Source organism: Lonchura striata, chromosome 13, assembly GCF_046129695.1.
Source record: "Lonchura striata isolate bLonStr1 chromosome 13, bLonStr1.mat, whole genome shotgun sequence".
NCBI lineage: Eukaryota > Metazoa > Chordata > Aves > Passeriformes > Estrildidae > Lonchura > Lonchura striata.
The window spans coordinates 7,523,307-7,547,398 of record NC_134615.1 but is presented as its reverse complement, the minus strand read 5'-3'; the positions used below and the strand labels follow the sequence as shown (position 1 = coordinate 7,547,398).

Here is a 24,092-nt window from a genome sequence, read left to right as displayed (position 1 = left end):
ACAATAGCACATCTTTATGCAATATTTCCTCTTTCAACATCTCCCTCCAACACTGTAATTCACTGACAACCATCAGTTCATTTGAGTTCCAAAATTCTAGCCCCAAACACTAAGCAGTTAATAGTCTGAATTCCCATGTGGGCATATTAATTATTTAAATCACTAGTCCAAATCCCATTCCAAAGAGCTCTTGCTGGGAGTCCTTCAGGAGCATACTGATCTGTTATTGCTTACTGGATTGTACTGTGTGTCAGAGGCATCTCAGTATTTCTATCAACAGCCCTCTGGATATCTGGCTCTTGTGAGAACACTGAGTGATTGAATGAAGGGAAAAGCACCAGTATATCTTGGAGAATATATCTGAAACGATCAGTGAAATGATACCCTCCCTCCTAGGGATTGCCTTGGAAAGTTCTTGGCCAGTTTTAGAAAAATCAAGTATCCTCAGGCAGATGGGAGAGGCTCTTAAACCTATTGCTGTGTTGAGTGAAGCCCCTTATCTTGAATACCACCTTGCAGATAAAGCCTGGGCAGAATCCTCCTGGTTCTGGGATACATCAGTTCCCACTGTCTTTTCTGAGAGGAGTGACAGCTCAGGTTTGTCTTGCACATGTATTGTTGTGTATTTTAGTTCTTGTGTTGTCATGCAAATTAAACCATGGATTTCTGCTCAGTTTTGCCTTTTTGGGCTCATTTTCCCAATTACACAGCAGCAGAAAAACAGGATAACCTTCTCCTTGTGGGACAACCAACAAAGATTCAAGGGAATGCACACAGCACTTATAACACTTGATATTTACTTATAACCTCCATATTTTATTCATGAATTTTACAATTCCAAATATAATGAAACAGTTAGAGTGTTTTATTACAAAGCTTATAAAATAATTAAATATTACACTTATAGTTTTTGCTTTTTTACACCATAATTCATACTTTGTGACACTACCATTTTCTTTCCTCAGTTCTCACTTAAGGAAGTGAGCAAAGAAATATAAAGGAAAAGCTATGCATTAATAAATTAATTATTTTACATCAAATAATAAAAAGGACAATTATAAAAACAAAACAAAAACAACCTTGTAGTTTTCCTAGGAAAAAGATTATAATTACACAATGTCCAATATCAAGACAGAGCAGTGTAGGTTGAGATATGTTTCCAATCATTTCCTAAAGCAACATAGAATGCATGTTTTTAATTTAAATTGTTTCAGAAGGAACTGCTAATTTTAAGTGACCACTGTCTGGCATTAGTGCTGAGCTGGCTAATCCTACACCGAAACTATACTTTAAAAAAACACTCAAACTGAACTACATTCATCAAACAAAGTTGTGGGATTGGGTGGAATTAGATAAATATGTCCCTCATAGGCACTCCCCAGAAAATTACAGTAGGACACAGCTCTGTCTCGGAATGGGTTTGGCAAATAGGTTGGGGTTTTTTCGATGCAGAAACCTTCTGAATGGCACCATTTGATACATGGTGCCTTCAAACATCTCGATACTGAACAGCCACAAATATTAGCGTTTTTACAATTCTTTTGTTTGCTGGTAGATTCTGAACTAAATACAAGTATTAGGAGGGTGTATAAAAATAGAATTGACTTTTATTTGGTAAGAGTGAATAATCAACTTATCTTTTTATGGTTTGTTTTTGTTTTGTGTGTGTAACATGTGAATAAATAACTGTTTAGAGAAGTTCAGCATGAATTGCTGGACTGTAATATTCTTATTTCCTTTGGGTAATGGATGAACCAAAATTTGCAGAGAGATCTGAGATTAGAAGGAAGACTGAAGATTCTTCAGTATCTTAGCATTCAAACAATTAGCTTCTGAAACAAAACTACTTAAAAATATCAAGTTTAAATTTTAAAATTACATATCTAATGAGCTTAGAAAGTTGAAAATATAACCATTGAGCTCAATCAATCTGAGTTCCTTGAGTTAGTTGAAATATGAAATTCTATTTTACTTGTTACAGAGCAATATTAAAGTCCAAATATTCTAATGCTGCATATTTCTAGGAATACATTTCAAGTTACTAGTTAACCACCTCTGAGTTTCTACACAAAGCAGAAAATGAATTCTTCAAAAATTATAAAAACATTAGAATGATGCACAACTTGCTTTTCCAGCAGCAAGTCTGGTAGAGAAGCACCATAATATCTTTGTAGTGCACTATTTACTTCTGGTGGCCACACGTGTGACACTGCCTTCTCCAGCCCTCAGCCATGGATGTCCCTCTGGGGTAGCAAACAGCTTCCTCACCCTGGGACAACAGTCACAAAAAATAGGAAAGGACACGTTCTGATGGTGTGATCTGTCCTGCTGCCACGCTGCTTCCTCCTCCAGCTGCCAAGCTCTCCTGCTTTGCATTCTGGTCAATCAGCCAGAAAAGGCTCCCTTGCCTTATTTTCTTCCTTGTAACATGTGACAGTGCAAAATGACACTTTTAAAGAAAGAACTTCCCCTCGAGTCTCAGTGTTCAAGTGATCCATAGTACCCTGTGCTTTAGTGAGGTCAGCAAATTAAGAAAAAATAAGAAAGAAACATTCCTTTTTCAACATATATCCAACAATTACTGTACCTCAGACATTCCCTTAGAAAAAATGTCTCTTCCATCAGTGGTTTATGTGGCACCATGTCTTGCCTCAAAGCAGACACAATTCCAACATAAATTGAAGGAGAGACTCCTGTCACTGAAGGGTTCAGATGAACGCTGCTATCAGTTCTTCTTTGTACATGATTTACAACATTGCTTGCCATAAAATTTGTGGTTACAGACACCGTGCTGGGGCACCAGATGACACCAAGTGAAGAAATCCACACAAGAAGGATCATCTGAAGGAGAGAAACCCAAGAAATATGGTAAGACTGTGTTTTAGCAAGTCTGCAAGTCGGGCAATAGTCCCACACCCTTGTATGCCTTTGGTAATATTAAAAACACAGTGGGTGACTCAATTCAAAGGAGAGGAAACATGAATGAGCTTTCATCTCAAAAATACTAGTTTCTTGCTTTATTTTAAGAGCCATCAAATTTTTGCCAAGAGATTTGTTAACTTGATTGAGATAGAATTAATATTATGGAGGGGGGCAAAAGCTGAAGGAATTAAAAAATTTGGAGCACACTTTGTAGCTCAGGAAGACAGGAGGAAGTTCCACATTAGAGGATAAAAAAACCCATCTGTCTTTACATCTCTGATTATAAATGTTGTTCCAAAGCCGGGTACTCATAGAAATGAGCCTGCTCCATATTTGATACCAGTTGCTGGCTGCCATCACCATCATCACGTGGAGTTCAGCTGCACACAGACCTCACAGAACTCGGAATGCCTGGGCCCTGCACAAAGGGCTCTCCTCTGTTCTTGCATTCCAGCACTTTCTGGAGACACTTCTTTATCTTCCTTTTCCTCTGCAGGGAACCTCAGAAATCTCTTTTTGCAGACACTTTAGTTAGGTGTCATGAATCAGGCTTTTAGGACCTTGACTATGCCATGTTGGCAAAATCTTAATTAACTGTAATGGGAGAAGAGACTTGCTAACCATGGTTAATTCTCAAAAGCCCAGCTTTTAATTACAAATACAGTCAAATTATATTTTTCAATTAAAATCCTGTTACTCTTCAATTTATGTACAGATGTCATTTATACACACAGCTCCATTGCTTTAAAAACACCTTGTAGCTGCTCCTCTCTCCAGTTTTGCAGTGGATGCTTTATGTTTCTTTAAAAGAGGAGAGTGATGATTCATATGGGTGATTTATAAACAAATTCACCATGTCTGAAAGAGCAGTAAGACTCAATGGGGTTTAGCAAAATTTATAGTTGATGTGAAATCTCCTGTGAGCATGGGTAAAGATTTTGTTCAGCTCTCAGAACTACTGTTTACATGGTCAATAAAAGGAATTTACAAGGTGACTGAACAAAAATCTAGCCACCACTGTCTGCATTCTCAGATCAGTTACTGAGTCACAGCAGATAAATGCTCCCTCACAGAGCACAGACAACTTCTGCATGTTCCATTGGCCAGGAAGCATATCCATCTCTCTATAGCAACTTCTTTGGTTCAATCACCACTGCTCTTTTTTTATTCCCTTTTATATGATGGCAAAGGTGATTTTTTATGCCTTTATCACCCTCAAATTTATTTGAGTGAAAAAGAAAATAATTTTAATAATTATTATTATTTTAAAATGCCATTTTTCCTCTGGTTTTAAAAACATGAGTTTGTCTTCAAATTCTAATGGCAGGGAAAGAAAATACTATTCTTGAACAGGAACTGGGGAGCTCAGGGCTGAAGTGCAGCCTTTCCACTCCACTGCACTGCCTTTCTGTTCTGCATGGAGTGTCAGGAGGGATCCAGTTTGCAGTTCAGCACCAGACTTCCCATTCCTTCACCTGCTGCCACCAGGCAGAATTTGGGAGGGCCCACAGCAGACGAGAGATGAAAAGCACACACCACACCAAGGAAGGAAACCTGTTCTGATGAAGACAGAAAAGACCTCTCCTGCCATGTAAGGGTGAATTAAAAAAAAAGTTAGAAATTACTGTTTAAAAAAAAAAAAGTATAAGCACTAATGAAGCCACATTAATAAATCTTATGTCCCCTTTGAAGATCAGAGGGCAATGCTAACATTGCAGAGGTAAGGCTGAAATTGGGACCTAATCCAAGGACTATTGGAAGGAACACAGAGTCCCACAAAATTCAGTGGATGGTGATCAGGCAGTCAGGTCCTTATTTCTATTTACCCAAGTATTTATAAGTTGTTTAGATTTTCATTCATTTGAAGCAGCTGGATTTACTACGAGTTATGGTGACCGTAACTGCATCTAGAGAGGGATGGAAATGACCCAGTTTGTCTAGGAAAGTGTGCAAACTCTCCCTGAAACATTAATTTCTTGCCTGTGATCACTGAGCTGGAGTTGCATGGCTGATAATAGAGACTGATTTGCTTCAAAGTGATTCCAGCCCAGCTGGTTTCCTCTCTTTTTGCTGCTTTAGACAGAAAGTTAGAGAGCAGCAAGGAGATAATTGATCTCTAGAGTATGATGACCCAGGTATAATAAAGGGGAAAGGGCTCCTGCAGATGTGAGGAGAGAGAGAAACAAGCCAAATCCAAAATTAATAACAGACAGTACTTCAGACATGAAATATAGCAGGGGAAAACAGGGTGAAAGAAAAGTCCTTGCTATACCCTAACAGAAAAGGAAGTTATACAGAAACGCCAAAGTACAGCAAAAGCCTTAAGGAATGTTAATTTGAAGCGTTAGGAACATTTACTGATAAAAACAGCAGAACTATTTACTTATCCCTTTTAGGACCATTTCATCTCCATATCCTTGTTTGGATTCAGGTCCCCTGATAGATGAGGCTGATAGCCTGCATGTCTGGGGCTGATGCAGCAGAATGGTCTGTTAGGATCTCACTGGCTTTCACAGGGGTTTTGTGCACAGGGAATGCCAGGAATTGGGCAGATGTGGGGGTGGTTGGCTAATGTCAGTTTACAAGATGCAGGGCCAGAGCTTGACCTCTGCTCCCAGCTCCATTACCACCTTCCTCACACAGTCCAGCCTAGGTTTTATAGAGGTTGCTTTCAGCCCCCAGTTTTAAAAAGGTAACAAGTCAATTTATGTGCAGTATTTTGAAATTTGTAGTTTAAAGTGCTTAAGCATACCTAGATAACCAGATTATTGGGACAAACATGGACCTCCATGAGCATTTTTCATGCAGTTAGGAAAGAGTCACGAACAGTAACCATCCTGTAAGCAAATCTCTGGAACAGGGTAATGCACCACTCTTTGTCTGTGGTGGTGCTGAGAGAATTCCCCTTCCCTCATTCCGTGTGGCACAAAACCTCTTGTTTCCCCCTCCCTTCACATACTGAAGAGGTGGAAAGATAGAGTAGACATGAAAGTGGAGAGAGACCCTAATTTCATGTTCCCTGACTGCATGTCATGCACTGGTCAGAAGCAGTAAGAAGGACATTCTAGGTAAAGCAATTTTGGAATCCCAGGAGCTGGGTGGAATCTAGAAGACTAAAAATATATGGCAAATTCATAAGAATTGTTGAGTTCCAAAGTTGCTATTATTCATCAAAAGCACTACCAGGATAAAATGCTTGTGTTTTTCAACAAGAGAGTAATAAAGGTGCAGTCCAGAACCAAATAGCATGACTTTTTCACATACTTCTTTCAACATACACCCGTTTTTAAAATCTCCAGTGCTAGTTGTACTCCCAAGTCTACTTTAAGAGAAGAGATGCTGTTAATATCAGAGAGTTACTGTAAATCTGGAAGTCTGGGGAAAAAACATCTATGAAGGAATAGGCCAGTGGTTAGGCAAAGGTGATGTTTGCTTAGTATAGAACATTAAGAAACAAGCCTGCTGCAGCATCTTGGGCAGAGTTTTACCTCTTTTCACGGGGACTGGACAGAAGCTGGTGTTGCAGGCTCTCAGGACAGCTGGTTTCTGCTGGGGCAGGCAGCCAGCAGCTGGCCGGCCCTGGCGCAGGCACTGCACGCTCCGGGTCTGCACTCCCCCGCCGCAGGTCACCGTGCACTGAGCAGAGGGAAAACAAAACCTTGGCTTTCATGGCAGAGACTCTCAGAGCCCCTGAAAACCAAAGGGGGAGCTTTCAAGGGCACTGGATGAGACTTTCACAGCAAGAGAGGTCAGGATCAGGTGTGCTGCTGTCCACCAAGCCCCATCAGGGCCAACTTTTCAAAGACGTGTGTGTCTTGTGGTTATTTAAGGACTCAGCTGAAAATCTGGTTCCTCTACTTAGGCATCGAGACAGAAACTGAACATTTTAGAAACCTATTCCTGGTTGTCTGCATGGATTTCTTTTGATCTCTACGCCTCTGGGCCCAACCCTGCTGCCTGAACACAGATAAAACTCCCATCAGCACCCTAATTATAGCAGTATCTGGGGAAAACCACTATGGGTTTGCAGGAAGACCTGTGAAGTATTTTAAAACTAATAAGCCTTTTACTTGTATGTGCTTCATGAAAAGTTGTCTTTAGTATAAATGTGGCTGTTTTAATCTGATTGCAATTGTCAGGCATACATTGTTTCATGTAAATATCATTAAATGGGTGCGTGTCTCATTGATATATGACTCCTAAAGTAGATAAGTTCCAGAAATACAGAAGCTTGCTTGCAAGAATGTAGAAACAAATACAGACTGATCCCACAATTAATCATAGTATTTAGGGAATTCCAGGCAATCTGTGCAGATGCTCAGATACACTGTGCATGGAGATATGCAGTAGTTCAACCAGAATGCACTTTGAAGAAGACTGAGAAGAAAGTGTTGGAAAATGGGTGTGGAATGTAGCGCCTCTCAAGCATGAATAACATTTTTAAGTGACATTCTTCAGTTTCAGGACAAAGCTCTGAGCTGCACCAAAATACATGATGGATGTGGACCAGCTGCATCCCATCTCAGTGGCTGTGGTGTGGTCCTCCTTAGGGAATGGCTCCGTGCAGGGGCCTGTTAGCACTGGAGGCAGCTCCTCTGTGCCATGCCACCTCTGACTTCCCATTCCTACCTGCTGCCAGGGCGAGGAATACCAGCCAGACACCATGTTATACAAGGTCTGTGATGGACAGGCACCCTTGTTACAAGCTTCCTCCAGGTTGGTGTTTGGTTTCTTGATGTTCCTGCATCTCCTCTGAGGGAAGGTGACCAGTTTCCCGTGGATGCTCTTCTCGCCGCATTTGAGCTCTCGCTGCCGCAGGCCGGGCCCGCAGGAGGCTGAGCACTGCAGAGGCAAAGCACAGCTTCTGCAGCCTCCCCAGCACATGCAGGAAAAGGGGAAGGTGTGATGTGTCAGACACCCCAAACTGCATTATAAAAGCATCGCAGAACTAATCCCACAAAGCCCATGCTCTGTAAAGTGTAAACTGAAATATGAACTCCAGTCATTGATTAACAAGGGCATTGGGGTACATCCATCCACATCTGGGGTTTACAGCTCCTCGCCTAGAATACCTGATTTTCAAACCACAGCTCAGCTGTCTTTCCTCCCCGTGGTCTCTGTGTGTCCCTGAGCCAGCATTGCCAAGAGCAGCCCGGGCAGGCAGTGAGCCATGAAACCAAACCAGTTTACCTCACTCCAGGAAGAAATCACCCACTGGAGCCGGTCGTTTCTGGGACAGCGCCCAAGCACACAGGTCTGCTGGGACTCAGGCTTAGGCTCTGTGCTGCACATGCTTTCAGGCAAGAATTTCACCTTGGGAGAACCAGGACTCTTGCAGTAGACATCTCGTTTCTTAATACCTCTCCCACAAGTCTTGGAGCACTGTGATGGAAAGAAACACTTCTTTGAACTGGAGGAAATAAAAATTGGCATAATTTGCATTTTCCAGCAGAGCACAGAAAGTATGGCTAATGTGCTGTACAGCTGCCATTGTGATAGAAGTAAACTTGAAATTCTACTGGTAAATAAGTAACAGTAACATCTGTGTGTCATTTCTAAGACATTGTCCTAAGTATTTTCTTAAATGTAACCTGTGAACTCTCTCAGCCCCCATGTAGAACAGACAAGTAATATCTCTTTTCTGTAGATGAGGTAAGTTGGACTTGTGAGCAAAATGCTTTTTCCCTGCTCAGCATAGTTGAAAGCTGGTCCTAAGCTCCCACCACAGAATCTTCCATGGCAAGATGCTCTCAGCTATTTCTCATTTTGTCCTCACCTTGGCCTAGAGGGATGAGATCGAGGCAGAGGAAACAGCCCAGGGAATTGATACATAACTCCTCCACCAAAAGAGACAGAATCTGATACAATGGTTAAGGAGATATTTTAGTTGCCAGCTGCAGCTTAGGACCAGTCACCAGAATAAATAACCATTGCTGAGCCATGGTTCAGTGGAACAGGCATGCTGTAGTTTGCACCACCTTACATACAACAAAATGCCCGAATGAGCCATTTGTGAGGAAATGAAGCAAAGCCCTGAAATAATGCTGCCAGCTTCCTACCTTCTTGCATCCTCTTCTAACTGTTCTTTCTACTAATAATTATGGGCATGTTCCAAGGCAGAATCACTCTGTATATCAAATTACAAATGTCTTTAAAAGATTTCATGAAAGCACCATTGTGCTGAGGATGTAACAGAAATATCTGCCTGCTGAAAATCTGTGGGTTTAATCCTTCCCCAAACAAAATGATCTTTTCATTTAAAACAACACTGATTTGTGCAGCGAGGCTGGGTTTAGATTAGATGTTAGGAAGGAATTGTTCCCTGGCAGGGTGGGCAGCCCTGGCCCAGGTGCCCAGAGCAGCTGTGGCTGCCCCTGGATCCCTGGCAGTGCCCAAGGCCAGGTTGGACACTGGGGCTGGAGCAGCCTGGGACAGGGGAAGGGGTCCCTGCCATGGCAGGGGTGGCACTGGATGAGCTTTAAAGTCCCTTCCAACCTAAACCATTCTGTGATTCTATGATGTTATGTTTTTTTTTCCTCTTAACACCTTTATGTCTGCAATAAAGCAGTTTTCAGCTGAATCTTAAAACCTTTACTAACTTGTACAATAGGCCTGTTCCCTATATTTCAGCAGGATGGGTGAACTTAATTTTTATGGCCTTATTTAAAAATTGCAACTTGAATTTTACACCTCTTAAAGAGGAGGAAAACAGATTTTTTTTTGTAATTGTCTTATTTATTTATTTATTTGCCTTAGAAGAAAGGAAGTTTGTAAGTGGGAATGCATTTGAAAACCTGGTTTATATAATTTGCCACACTCAGGTTTTCTTCAGACACACTGGACAAAAAAGTTATTTTTGAGAGTTGTGCTGGACTACTGAATAGTTACTCATTTGTTATGGTACATTACAGGGCACTCCCTGTAGAGGCAGTTCCTGCTCAGCTGGGGATGCTGAGGTCAAGATGTTCTTGAACACCTAAAGAGTAACAGCACCAAGAATAGAACACGTAAGTAATAAATTTTCAGCTAATTGAAATCCATCTTCAATTTCACTAAATGAAGATGTAAAAATAAAATTAATGTAGATCCTTTTCTAAGGGTTCTGTCAGCTCTCTCTTAAAACCCAGATGAGTGATTTATTTGAAGGATACTTCATTTATCCTTACATGAACAGCATCAATAGCAGTGAAACATGGAGCAGAGGTGAGTTTTGTGTGTTTTTAGCTCAGGTGTTTCAGTGTCAGGTGTGTAAAGCAGTGTGTGCACAAAGGAATTTGCCCTTATGGCAATACCTGCAGCAGCACTGCTGCAGGGGAGTTACTCTAACAAAGGCAAAAGCACAGAAGTGAGTAGTGAATGTGTAAATCACAAGTTTATCAATCCATAGTCCATATACACATGTGCATTAATATGCAACTCTAACTCCCAATATTTCTTCATCCCTTGACTGCCTGCCATCTCTAAGAGAAGTCAATACTCCTTGGGAAGTAATCTCATAGGGGGTTGCTGGTCACAGAGCTTTAAATTCTGAATCCAGAAAGAATTATCCATCTGTTTGTATGTACCTAAAAGAACACCATGTGCCCACGTCTGGCAAGCCCTCGTGTGCCAGCTCTTCTGAAGGCTGGTTACAATGCACATTTTGTTTACATGTTTATACAAACATGGTTTGCAAATTGTCTTCAAGAAAAAAGCCACTTGCAAAGCACTGATCTCCACAAAGTTTGCTCTGTTCTTTTCAGGGAGATTTTTTTTCAGTATTTTCATTATGCCAGCAGAAAAAAATATAAGTTTTTCTCCAAATTACCTGAGACCACGGGCCAGGGCTCCATTCGGGTGGGCAGTCCTGACTACTGCACACTTGCACCTGTGCTGGGGTGGTGACAGGACACAGGGAATGGGCCACCACCTCCTCTCTTTGGAAAGCCCTTTTCTGGACACACTGAATGAGACGATTTTGCTGTCCCCCTCCACAAGACTTGCTGCATGTGCTCCATTCACCTGCTGACCAGCTTAAAGGAGGAAATGTGCGTTACAAACAGGAGTGCAATTACCTGTAGAAAATCAACAAAAACAGCCACCTATCAAATGTGAATTATCCAGAGATCCTGCTCAGCCTGTCTCCTGGTGGTCTGTTCAAGCAATCAAAAAGCTGCAGTTAATGATCTATTGTCAAAGCATGGAACTTTCTGCTAGGGATGAAATATAAGTCTCTCAACTAGAAAAACAAGTATTGTTTATTTATAGCTTTTATCCACTAGAACCAGCTTGCCTATGACTCTGACATGGAATCTGGAATTCCACAGGGACTGAAAGAGATGCTGCCATTGAGGCAGGTGGAGTATTTCGAAGATAGAATTAGATCAGGTAGAATTTAGCTGAGTACGTACTGACCGTGTTTGTGCTGAGATACACTCCACTCACACAGGGTGACAAATGTTGGCATTTCTGTCAAACCCTACTGGCCCTACTGGTATTCATAAAAAAATGAACTTGATTTCTAAAAGAGTCCTGCCACTTATGTCCTGAGGAAATGAAAAGGCTCTGAAAGGCTGAGAGAGCTGGGGCTGTTCAGCCTGGAAAAACAAAGGCTCCAGGGTGATCTAAGTGCATCCCTCTGGTACCTGAGGGAAGCCTGGAGAAGAGCTGGAGGGGCACTTTTCACAAGGGAATGCACAAGGAAAAGGAGGAATGGCTTTAAGCTGAAGGAGGGCAGGTTTAGATTAGATATAAGGGAAGAAATTGTTCCCTGTGAGGGTGGGGGATGCACAGGGTGCCCAGAGCAGCTGTGGCTGCCCCTGGATCCCTGGCAGTGCCCAAGGCCAGGTTGGACACTGGGGCTGGAGCAGCCTGGGACAGGGGAAGGGGTCCCTGCCATGGCAGGGGTGGCACTGGATGAGCTTTAAGGTCCCTTCTGACCCAAAGCACACTGTGACTTTATGATTCTTTAACTCAATGATTTACATATCCTCAGACGAATAAATCTGGCAGACAGTGGATGCAGAAAAATAAAACAGAGGCAATTTAACCAGCACAAGCTGTTGGGCAATGTGTGCTCAGGCATGGGGATGCTGCAGTTTACTCATCATGGCTCTCAAGTGACACAAAGTCTGAGGGGTTATTGCCAATTGCCTGGGCTAAGTTCAGTTTTGAAATGCCAGGAGCTGCTCACTATTTTCTATTCTTGAAGCTCTGAGTGGGTCCCCAGGCACTGTGGGACACTTTGCAAACATGCAACCGAGTGTTTTTGCGTTGAAGACTTCCAATATAAGATCATAATCACAGCCAGATAGGAAAACAGAAGTGAAAAAGCAGAAGAAATTATGAATTACTAAATGATTACTCACTGAGAACTCTTATTCAAAGACCCTGCACTGAAATTGAAGATTTTTAAACAATTCGACAAATTTTCAGTAATTTATGTCATAGAAAAGGTTTTTGTCTCACATCTGACCACTTGGCCAATCCTGCTTCCACAGTTTCTCACAGCATCAATCCCGTGACCACTGGAATAGCTGCTTACATAAAATTTTAGTGACAAGAAAGCTTTCTTCGTCATGTGTGAATGATGCACAGTGTCCCATTTGCTTGTCTATTCACAGCTGCCTGAAAACAAAGCTAATTTTAATTGTAAAAAATTCATAAAAAACCTATTTTAGAAAAATGTCTTTGGGAATAGAAGAAGTCCCAGCTCTCAGTATCTAGCAACTTCAGGAACTGCCAAAAATAGTGAGAAATGGAAAAGGCACTAATTTAAGGACAAAGAAATATTAATGTGAAAAGTTAGTAATTTTGTAATTCCAGAAAACATCAGAAGTTTCATTTTTGCCTGATTTATAAATATTTGTTTGAACTACAAACTTCTGAGAAAAGAGTTTTAATCCATTTTACAACTTCTAATTAGTTTGCCTTGATGTTTCTGGCCATTGGTGGAGTGACCGAAAGTGTTCATTTTAAGAGTTTATTCACCATAACTGCCTGGAAAGCTCTCCTCTTCACAGAAGAGAGGGCAGTAAACCTACTTTAATGTCCTCTAGTAAACTTCCATTTTCCAAGATTATCTGGGCTGTGATCCAAGAGTATCTTTCATTAGTTCAAATAACTAAATAATTATGACCAGATTTGGCAGCTCTGAAATCCAACAACAGCAGCGTGCAGTGCTGGTGCCTTTCTGTGTGGGACAGTATTTTGGTCCCACTCAGACTAATCAGCCTTTGTTTTTATGCAGAAATTATTCTTCACTGACTTCTACAAGTCTGGAGCCTCTTTTATGTCCCCAAACTGACACACTTGTATCTCATCTGTCACCTCCATCCCCTGCCTGCTCTGCCTGGTGTATTTGGGTTTTGTTTTCTTTGCTGGCTATTAAATGTTCTTTTGTTTCCTCCATGGTATTTATTAATCCTACTTTTTTTTTTTTTTTTTTTTTTCTCCTGTTGGCAGTCTTGTTGGGTTTATGGGAAATATTCCATGCTGTGAGTTTCTGGGCAGATTCCTCAGCAGAGATATCCTGGCACAGTTTCACTCAGCTGAATGGCAACCTGTTAATTTAAGGCATGGTCCTACATGTAGACCCTCCATGCATTAATATATCCTAAGGATTTTAAGAATAATTAATTAGTGAGTTGAACAATTTTTCCCTAGAGGTGCTTGGGGCTTTTACATGTTTTCTTTTTGTACTAGTTTTATGGTTCAACTCATTAATTTTGTTTTAAAGTAGTAAATCATAGAATAACTGTGATTTCAGTACAAAAAACATTGCACTATGTGTCAAAATGAATATTCAGCATTTTCATGGTAAATATATATCAGCAGATGTTCAGAATACATCAGGATCTCAGGTTATCAGAAATTAAAATTTTGTGTCTGGCCAATATAAGTGAATCTGATTTGGGTGGAGCTTTGTAGCATAATGATGCCACATCAAAACAAAGGTAAGCAGAAAAAGCTTAGACAGACTGCTGCAGACATCACAGACAATACATTTCTGTGTTCATTGGATAAAAATAGTCCTGGCAGAAGATAAGTTGCACATGAAAACATTGTGTTTGGCTACAAAGATTACTTAAAATTGGTATTGAGAAAATCATGTGGCTAAACGCAATGTAAAGAAACTGCTGAAGCAGTAACATGGGGCTCTCGTCACAAGGTATCATTATTTAAACCTTATCTCTATTGTTTTGTGGTCATAGTGTGTAATTTGGTATTTGGGTTTGGTGTACTCTTCTGTACTCTTTAAATCTGCAGGAAATTCCAAACTATTACTGGACTATTTTTCAGTATGTTCAACATATTGCAAAGTATGTATTTTTAAGTAAAACCAAACTCACTACAGAACATATGCATCTTTTGCTTTGCCCCACCATCCTCTCCTAGACTGGGGGGGATGAGGAATGCTTCCTATTAAACATCATTAAATGGGATATTTTATGAACTATGGGAGCAGGCTTAGCCAACTGCTTTTACTGTTGATTTTATCATCCCAGAACAAAACCAGCACATGATGCCAGGTCTGGACCCTTCCTCTATTTCTTCTGCTTCAATGCACCTTCAAGTGTATTTCCTTTCCAGTGACTAAAAGACTCTTAATTTTTTCAACATATTCCTTTAGAAAATCTCCTGCTCTGGAGGCTGAAATGTGTAGTCCAACATAATACAGCTCTTCTGATCTTTAATATAAAATTAAAATAATGCTGAGGTTGCAAAGTCAGGAATCCAAAAGTGAAATAACCAGTGGAAGAAAGATGGCCACTGTGTCCTTTAATCTATCCATTTTTATCCTAAGACACATAATACTGTGTTTAATTATATAAGCACAGAACTTTTTTTTTTCCAAAGGACCCCTACTTCAGCTACTATAAATCAGTGTTAACTCCCTTGGTTTTTAAATTGATTTAGACCAGCTGGGTTCTAAGTGCTTATCTATATGTCAATGTCTTCCTTTGCATCTCACCTTTCTTACATCTTTTAGAAAATAAGATTGTTCACAAAGGCAGTGTCTTCATATATAGTTTTGTGGGCACCAGAAGCTTTGCTGACAGCTCATTTGGTTCAGATAGTCCTCTTTGTGGCATCACAATACTCTGTGGGGCATTTTGTCCAAAAATCACTAATTACACTTGACAAGACTCTTTTAACCTAATCTAATATGTGGAATGTGAGTCATGGGGCCAAGCTTCCACATAGGGAGTAGCACTTTACTCAGGAAATAGGCTTAGTGATTCAAGATGAGGAAAGGTGGCAGAAGGAGCCCCTGGGAAACCTGGATTTGTTCTGAGTCACCCCAGCAGAGGGACAAAGCCCTCGGCAGCCCTTGCTTTAGGCACCAGACCCAAAACCCCACTGGGAGGCTTGGGCAGAGCATCTTAAACAATTCCTGCTTTCCCTTCACAGAGCACCAGGGGTTCATCCAGCAGGAAAACAATTCACCCCAAGAATATTCCCCCTGTAGCACAGCCAGGCACAGGGCACAGCCAGCAGGCACAAAACCCCAGAGGACTTACTAGGCTGGGCAGGGATTTGTGTTGCACAGCTTTGTTTCAGTCAAAGGCTTTGTCCTTGGTCCACAAAAGGAGGTGTTGACTCGTGCACGATGATCTTCCAAACAAATTGCTTTTGCTGTAATGTGTCCTGTGGAAGTATAAGAAAAGAATACACTATTATAAACCTGTATTTGACATATAAGAGAAAAAAAGTAGTAGAGAACAATTTTAACTAAACAAGTCTAAACTCATCCTTGCTACATCCTTGACTTGGAATAAATAAAATATGCAGCAACCTGTTTTTAACACTGATTTTGTTCTCTGTAGCACAGATACTACTGAAGTCAGATTAAACATTCTAGCTATAAACAACAGATTTGAAGACTGTTCCCCCAGCAAAAATTAGTAATTATTCAAATCCTAATTCCCTGCAGACACCAGCAGTGCTTGCTTAGAGCCCTCCTCACCCACTTGAAAACTACAAATAAACATTCTATAAACTTTTTACAGTGAATCTCTACAGACTCCAGAGTTCTGCAGGTACTTGTACATTAGACTTAATCAAGTGTCAGCAGCAGGAGAATTACAGAAATGCCTTAAGTGGTTTTATAGATTTATCTTTTAACTGAGATATATCATTCACTTCACACATGGTTCATTGGTCACAGTGAATCAAATTTGGAAACAAGGCTGTTTTCATAGTTTTTATATTCATGTTGCAGCCTTTTAAGGGGAAGGAAGAAAATACAGCTGTAATATTTTATGGCTACAGTGCTCCTGGTGGATCTTTCTTCCATAAACCATTTACTGAGATGTTGTGAAGTTCTGACACTGCACCAGCAAGGTATTCCTGAATTTCACCTGAACATTTTGCCAATACAGGAGCATTTCCTTCACTGCCCATTCATATCCTTTGGTATTACAGGCTTCCCACATGGCAGCTTTTTGCTTTCATAACATCCCAGTTTTACTTTAATTGACAAAACATGCAGACTTTATAAAAACAAATAGGTGCCTGTACAAGAGAGGAAATCAAAGTTCATAATTAATTTCCACATTACTTCAACAGGAAGATATGATATGCATACAGGTTGACCTAAACAAAAAAGACTTACTCACTGTCATGAATATTTTTACTCTAAAGGCCATACAAAGTTATTTCCTCTGTGTTCTAAGTTATCAGATAAAAAAATAAGGACCAGGTGTTTGGTGTAAACCCCTGTATGCATCAGTATATATTTGCAAAATTAAAGGCAGCTGAAAAGCTTTGAGATGCTGTAAAAAAAAAAAGAAAAAGTAGAGGCTTGGCAATGGGAAAGTCACCTACCACCACCACAGGTCGCTGAGCACTCAGACTGCACCGTCACCCAGGAGTAGCTGTGTTTTCTGACAGATGTCTTGTTTTCAAGGCTGGTTTTGCCAAATGTATATTCCCAAGAAATCCCAGGATTTTTGCCTTGTAACAGGATCTGTAGAGGGATATTTGGGGTTTTTTTTTGTTTTTTTTTTAAAGGTGGGGAGGAGGTAAAAAAATAAAAGGATTCTGTCAGTCTGAAGGAAGATGAATTAAACACGATACACACAAAATTTACAGACACACAGCATGCTTGTGAGAGGATTTTCAGGAGACCCAAAGGAAAGACCATCAGAACAATTCCTAAACAGCAAAGCATTGTCTGGAAAAGCACCTGCAGGTATGTAAGAGAAGGTGCAGAAAGAGAATCAGGGGCACCTGACTGGGTCAGAGCAGCAGCCCTGCCTTCAGCAGAGGTGGGACATCACCCCCAGAACATCACCTCTGACCCTGCACTCACTGAGGGGCTGGACCTGCCTGGGGCACTGCAGGACACGGAGTTGGCATCTGGGGATGGGAGACATCACCTCTCTTTAGTAAGCAAAGCCCTGGCTGATCCTTCTAGCTGTGGGTGAGGGTCTGTAGTGACACAGAGTCCCCAGGCAGTGCAAAGAAGAGCTGTTTTATTGCAAAATCCAGGCCTTTCTCAGTTACACAGCTTTAAACCATATCAAACATAATTCAACCTACCACCATACACCATGATGTGAACACATAATGGTTATATAACTTGTTTTTCTATCTCTAATTCAGCTGAGTCACCTTCCCACAGCCCTTTTCTACCTAGCAGGTCTGGGCCATGGTTTGCAAGGCCTTCCCTTGGTAAGGTTTTACCTACATACAACATCTAGCAAGGAGGAAGCCTTTGCCCACCAAGCAGGACTCAGATGCTTTCCTGGCAGAAGCTTGGGCAAAGCAGCAGCACAGCTGTGGGGCTGGAGGTGGCTTCCTCAGTTCTTGGGGCTAAGGGTATAAAACACAAGTCTCCTTCTTGTAAAAAACTCTTTTCTATGTGGACTGGTGATAAATTTTGTTTGTAAGACCCTCAGCTGGAATTTTTCTCATGGTGATTGAAGCTGATAAAGCTTCAGTGCAGGAGAGAACCTGTCCTTGGGTGTCTACAGAGCAAAAAAAAATTAGAAAAATCTTTTATTCACTATTTCAGCATAATGTTTTGGAAAAGTTATAGAAAGTGTGAGTACTGACTATAATAACAATCTCTGTCATTTAACTCAGGGAGCCCAGCTCTCAAGGGTGTATGATTTTAGTGGTGAATTATATTGCAGTTTTCATTCACCGTATTCATTTCAAGGCTGAATTATAATCACTGCAAGATGCATGAACATCTGACACATACCTAAATTTGGGGAGAAATTTCTACTTAACAACATTTATTTTAGAAACTTTTGGCAGCAAAGTTCATTTATATCCACACTTAGTAGAAGCAGTGTGGGAGTTTACAGTTACAGAGCTCTAATGACTCTTAACTCATCACCAATATGGGTCTTGTCACAGTAACATAAAGAGCAGGTACAGTTCACCCAGTTCCTAAATATGCTTTTTGATACGCATTTAAAGTACAATTCAAGTCTATGTTAATTATTGCCATTCAAAATATTAATAACTTATCAGTGAAGTTTACACAATGTCTGACCTGAGAACTTAAGTAATCCATACAAGTGGAACTGATCTCTGCAGAGACTGGTTTCATAAAATAGCAACAAACTCACATTTATGTTGTTTAAAACCAAGGAATATGGTAACATTTTGAAATGTAGCCAAGGGTTTTAAAGTATTCTGAAAATATACCTATTGGAAAACAGAAATTGCCCACGGCAGTGAAAATTCATACCAAATTTACATGACCTGCAGTTCAATAATGTTGAACACATGAAGGATCTGGACTGCACAGTGTTTACTTTTCTAGAAGAAAGAAAAATGGATGCTATCATTTCCATTCTTAGTAGCCAAAGATTTTATTTCAGTCAGGGAACCACAATAATGATCCAAACTGAGAAAACAGCAATTAGGGCTGCAAAAGGCAAATACTTCCAAATGAATCATAGAGTATATGCCTTCTCCTGGGACGATTCATATTAGAAACTCCTTCAAGCACAGGTAAATCCAGTATTTCATGTGAATTTTTTCATCCATCCAAGCTTAATTCATGAATACCTTAGAATAACAGTGAGGTTATGGAAGAAATAGATCTAAGAGTGATTATTGACCCCTATTTTGAATGAAAACTCTTGGTAGAAATAGGATTACCAGATCTGCTTTAGGGATGAGTTATAGATGCAAGTATATATCACAACTATTTTACAAGAACAGGATGAAAATGGAATACTCTGAAATTAGGAAACATGAGAACTGAGGCTGCTGTGCAACTCCTCTTTGCCCATTCCAGATGCACCCCAGATCTCAGGATCTCTTACTGGCTCCCCAGGAAACCCCCACAGTGTCCAGCATTCCCAGCACATGGGGCTCACTAATGAGCATCTCACACAGCTTTTATATTTCACTCTAGGCTCCTTCCTCAGGGTGTGCTTCTGCACCCCAGTTGCTATACTCTATTCAAACCAGTCCCAGTGTAACTTTTTTGGGACTTTTTTTTCCCCTTGGTTATTCATCATTATCTGATGTAAATGTGGTAAAATTTAACAGCCCCTTCAGATGAAGGAAACATCTCTTCTGAAAAATACTACAGGATGTATAATGTTCAACTGACTTTTCATCAGGAATGCAATACTATTGAAAAGTTGCAATTTTGCCAAAGTAACGTTTTTATTTTCACAAATCTATCAGACTGCTGACAGCAAAAAGTCCAGCTGTTAAAACAGCTGCTCTACAGTTTGAATATTGAACCCCAAGTCCAATGGCTTTGCAGATAAAACAGGTTGCAACAATGTGCTCACTCTTCTTCTCTCAAGGACAAATTGAGACAAATATCTGAAGCATAATGATTCAGAGCATGTTCTTCAAAAAAAAAAAAAAAAGCAGTGTGTTAATTGTAGAAAGAACTAAGTCCTCTAATTTTTCTTCATTGAAAACAGTGCCTTCCTGATTCTTCTTGAAGACCAGACCTCAAAATATTTTAATTTACATTTACTCATCATCCAAGTCTAAGGTATTAGCACAGATCTCGGCATCTTAGGCAGCCAGAAACACTTTCTCCCCTTTCAGTGGGTGCTCTGTGTTTCTTCAAGAGCAGAGGTTGAAATTCTGTCTGGCCTTTTAATAAGTTGTGTCAAAGGAGGAGGAGGTTTTGTCCATACCACAAAAACTCGTGTAAGGGTTAGTTCTCATCTCATTTGATTCTGACAACTGCCATAAAACTGTGCTGTGCCAGTGGCCAAAAAGCAGCAAAGTTTAAAACTTTTCTAATAAAAATATCTTGAAGTATTAGACTGAACATTTGTCTTCTGAAAGTGCTCTTTGTGACAGTGGAGGCAAGGAACAGATGGAATGCATTCTGAACACGGAATTCAGAACAGGAAAGGGGGAGGATGAGAAGGTAAGAGTGGCAGCTTTACTCCTGTTAGAGCAATCCTCTGCTGGTGCTTCAGCAGAGTGAAGGGGATGGTCTGGGGCGAGTGGGAACAAGCCCCATGGGAATCCATCCCTTCAGAGAGCAGGGAACACGATGCACGGAGCTCGCAGCCGGCTGGGTGCCTGGGGGGTAAATCCTGCATGCCAGCCAAGCTGGGCCATACACATTTTTAGACTTTGGGTTACACCCCCTCCTTGCACATTGGGAAGTAGCCACAATTCTAACAGGCTGGAGAAAGGAACTTCCTCTCCATTTCCTGGCCAGCAGCCAAAGCCAGAGCCCCTTCCCACCCAGCAGGCGAGGAGAGGGAATGTGTACCAAGCAGGAGCTGCATCACTGGCAGGTGTCTCTCCTCCAGTATCATCCCAGACATGCAGAAAAAGCGGTAAAATCAAACTATGGAGCAGTATTGGAGACAAAAATATTGCAGGGCACAAAAAAACATATGCTTTGAAGTCCCTGGTGCTCAGCTGAAAAATAGTACATGGTGTATAATGTCTGACCGAGTTTTCATCAGGAATGCAATACTGTTGCAAAGTTGCAATTTTGCCAAAGTAACGAGCATATAAAAAGTTTTCTATCGTATTTTCAAACATTCATTATAAAGCCCCTTCTTAACAACCCAATAACTGAAGTCTGCATATTCAGCCAAGTTATCAGACCTACAAATTTGGAAAGACCTCCAGCGCTAGTCTACTTAACTGGATGCATTCCAGCATCTTTTCAGCCAACTGGCATTTGCTCCCAAATTTACAGCTGGCAAACAACCTCCTTAAACATTTCCAGTTCCTCAACAGAACTGTTTAATGTCTACCTTTAACACACCAACCACCTGACTTCAGACACAGCACTCAGCAGCTCTGACCGCGGGGCGCAGAGTTATAAAATTTACAGCTTCTTGAGCTGGAAAACCACAGGCTCTGTGGCTGGAATCTGCTGGGTCTATTCCGAAGGAAAAGAACTCTGCCTTTAGCTTACGGCACCAAATGGTAAAACAATGGATAAATTGAACTCTCCTGAGTAAAGAACCTTTTCCTTTTGCTGCTAATTTTGATATGAAAGCTAAACCAATAAATTCTCTAAACTAGCTGGGCATCTGCTCCTCTGTTTGAGATATTTTTCTCATGGCCATCCTAAGTTTCCAATATAATACTCTATTTTGCAGATCAATTTTTTAAAGAATCTACTAACATTGCTTTGTTATGATTGACTTGGTGCTTTCCAGTATTTTTTTTATTGTAAGATGTGCATGTGAAATTATTTGCAGCACACTGAATTAAGAGAGATTAATTGATATAAGCTAAGTTCCTATTCCTTTCATGATGTTTTATTCAATGTATAGGAAAGAATACTAATGCCAGGCTTGTAGCATGCTGAGAAAAAGACTCTATCTCTGTGGAGGTCTAACAGATATTTACAAATCACTTACAGAGTGACGGTGAGCATAGGGGAAAAAATCCAGGTAAAAAGGACTATTTTCATCTGCATGTGCCCAGTTCACAAAATGGGCAAGAGCCCAAACTGAATCCCAGTATCCACGGTGCCTTTGCTCTGCATCCTCAAGCTGCATCTACACTGCAAACATCATCTACACTTCCTGGGTCATTCCCATTCTTTGAAGGCCTTGGATAATTTCTTTAGGGGGATGTACCAATCTGCAGGGAGGGAAGACAGGGAAGTCTGTGTGAGGTCAAGTGCCTAGCTGTGCTTTGCTTGAGACCTGCAGTTCTCATCCACTGGGGATCTACATGCTGTTTAATAAATACTAGCCAATATCCTAAGCCATATTCTGATTTCTCTGTTCAATTAAGGTTAATTCCACGGACTTCTATGAATTTATTCTGGTATATTTAAGCATGCAGCATATGGTTCTGGTGGAAAAGTGTTTAAAACAAGTTTTGAAACTACTCTGTTGTCTTCAGTGGGCAGTTACTGGATGGGATCCTTGACAGTGGCAGCACCAGGGCTTCAAAGAAAAGTGGGAGAACACCTGCTTAGAAAGCAGTAAAGGAAGAATTACCCACTGGGTACTTAAGCCAAAACTTAAAACAAAAGGGGTTTTATCTCTTCAGTACTTCTAAGATAACTTTAAACACAGTCCTAACTAAAAGCTTATGACAAACTACTGTTTTTCGAGTTCACTAAGGTCATTAAAAGGAAAAAAAATAAAAATAAGTACCCTTGAAAGGGTCCTAGATGATCTCATTTCTACTTCAGCTGTTTCAAATTTATCTTCCATTGTTATTATGTTCCATTTTTTCACTGTTCACAAGCTAAATGTACAACCTTCAGGGATGCTGTCCAGCTAATCTCTCCTCACTACAGGAGAACCCTTTTATCCATTGTATTGAGTCAACATCTGTATCTTATAAGTACATCTTAGGTCTCTTTAGCCTACTTTCTCTTCAGGGGAAATCAGTACAAATTTATCATCTAGTAGCTAATAATAAATGTAATCCTTTATAACTGCAACTTGGCTTTCTCCCAGTGGCAGCTACATCATCAGCAAAGCCATTCCACCTGGCCTCCCTTCTCCTCTTTTCCCCTATTGATAAAGAGGAAGTGATTTACTGGATTTAATTAGATGTATTCCTGCCTTGAAGCTTCATTCACCTTCTCTTCCTGTGGATGTCTGCCTCTTTACAAAGCATCCTTTCCATCTGTTACTTATTGATGTTAAAATAAACTCTTTCTTTCACAAAGATGTCGCAATCTCTTGATTTAATGTTTCACCAAGTTTGAGGTAAACTTCAATGAGGATTCTCATCCTGTCTCATCCTGGGAAACTTTACTTTCTCCAATTGTATTTGACTTCTCCAATCAGTCAATTCTTCCTTCATCTGCTTATTGATAGAATGGAACACAAAATTACAAAACTCTCATGGTTTTAAATCAGTTCCTTAATCCCTGGCCATGCAGCCTCTTTCATGCCCACATAAAGTTTTGTTTTCTTGTGCCCTTTCAGAATCTTTCTCAGCATTTTAGTGAGTCATGGAGGGTGACTGAATATTTCACCAATGAATGTCCCTAGTGAGCCCCACAGGTGACAAAGCCCTGTGGAGGCTCTCCTTCTCCAAATGATTTTCAGCAGCTGGTGGTGCCCACTGGCAGCCCATGCTTGCAAAGTTAGATAATTAATGATAAATATACTGACTGTTTTTCCTCAAGTTAAATATCTTTCAGTTAACAGAAAAACACTGAAAAGGTCTTTTTCTGGATGAACTGACCTTGGATTACCTAGGGTCAAATAACAGATAAATGAGCTGAAGGTATTCAGCTACACACACACAAAAAAAAAAAAAAAAAAAAATCCAGCACGTTTCCATTTAAGATGAGACAAATATGCTATGAAAGCTATATATTAAAAAGCAGGTATCAACTTCTCATCCTAGATTGGCATCTACCATATTTCTACCCCTCTGACCACTGACCATTATTTCACATAATCTCAATTGGGCCATTTCAGCTACTGTCTTCTGAATCTATGAATATTTTTCATTTCAGCTTTTACTGGCTTTTGAAAACCCATAATCACCAAAAATATCAGTGTTAACTTCAGAAGGACAATGATACACAAATTCTGAAGGACATCAGTTTACTGGGTTTTCCCTTCCCTTCCTCTGTGAAATCAATTCCTGAACAATCCAGAAGGGATCCTGATGAAACCTAAAACCTCATCATGCATTCACCCTTCCAGCAGTTGTGCTCATGAAATACTAGTCATGCATATTAATTCCACATTCATCTCACCATGTTCTCCTCTTCAGAAAATATCTGGCCACTA

At 40.5% G+C, this 24,092-nt stretch overlaps 1 protein-coding gene across 1 annotated transcript in view; it reads right to left on the bottom strand.

Moving 5' to 3' along the window:
* Positions 1–795: 795 nt before the first annotated feature.
* The window catches only part of ADAMTS18 (ADAM metallopeptidase with thrombospondin type 1 motif 18), a 78,497-nt gene continuing 55,200 nt past the window's right edge, over positions 796–24,092 (bottom strand). The window contains exons 17-23 of the mRNA XM_077786294.1: positions 16,732–16,873; positions 15,426–15,552; positions 10,730–10,934; positions 8,113–8,304; positions 7,552–7,764; positions 6,411–6,558; positions 796–2,841 (exon numbers count right to left, since the gene is read on the bottom strand). Of these exons, the coding sequence (XP_077642420.1) occupies positions 2,726–2,841; positions 6,411–6,558; positions 7,552–7,764; positions 8,113–8,304; positions 10,730–10,934; positions 15,426–15,552; positions 16,732–16,873 (1,143 nt within the window). The 3' untranslated portion in view covers positions 796–2,725. The remainder of the gene's footprint in view (positions 2,842–6,410; positions 6,559–7,551; positions 7,765–8,112; positions 8,305–10,729; positions 10,935–15,425; positions 15,553–16,731; positions 16,874–24,092) is intronic.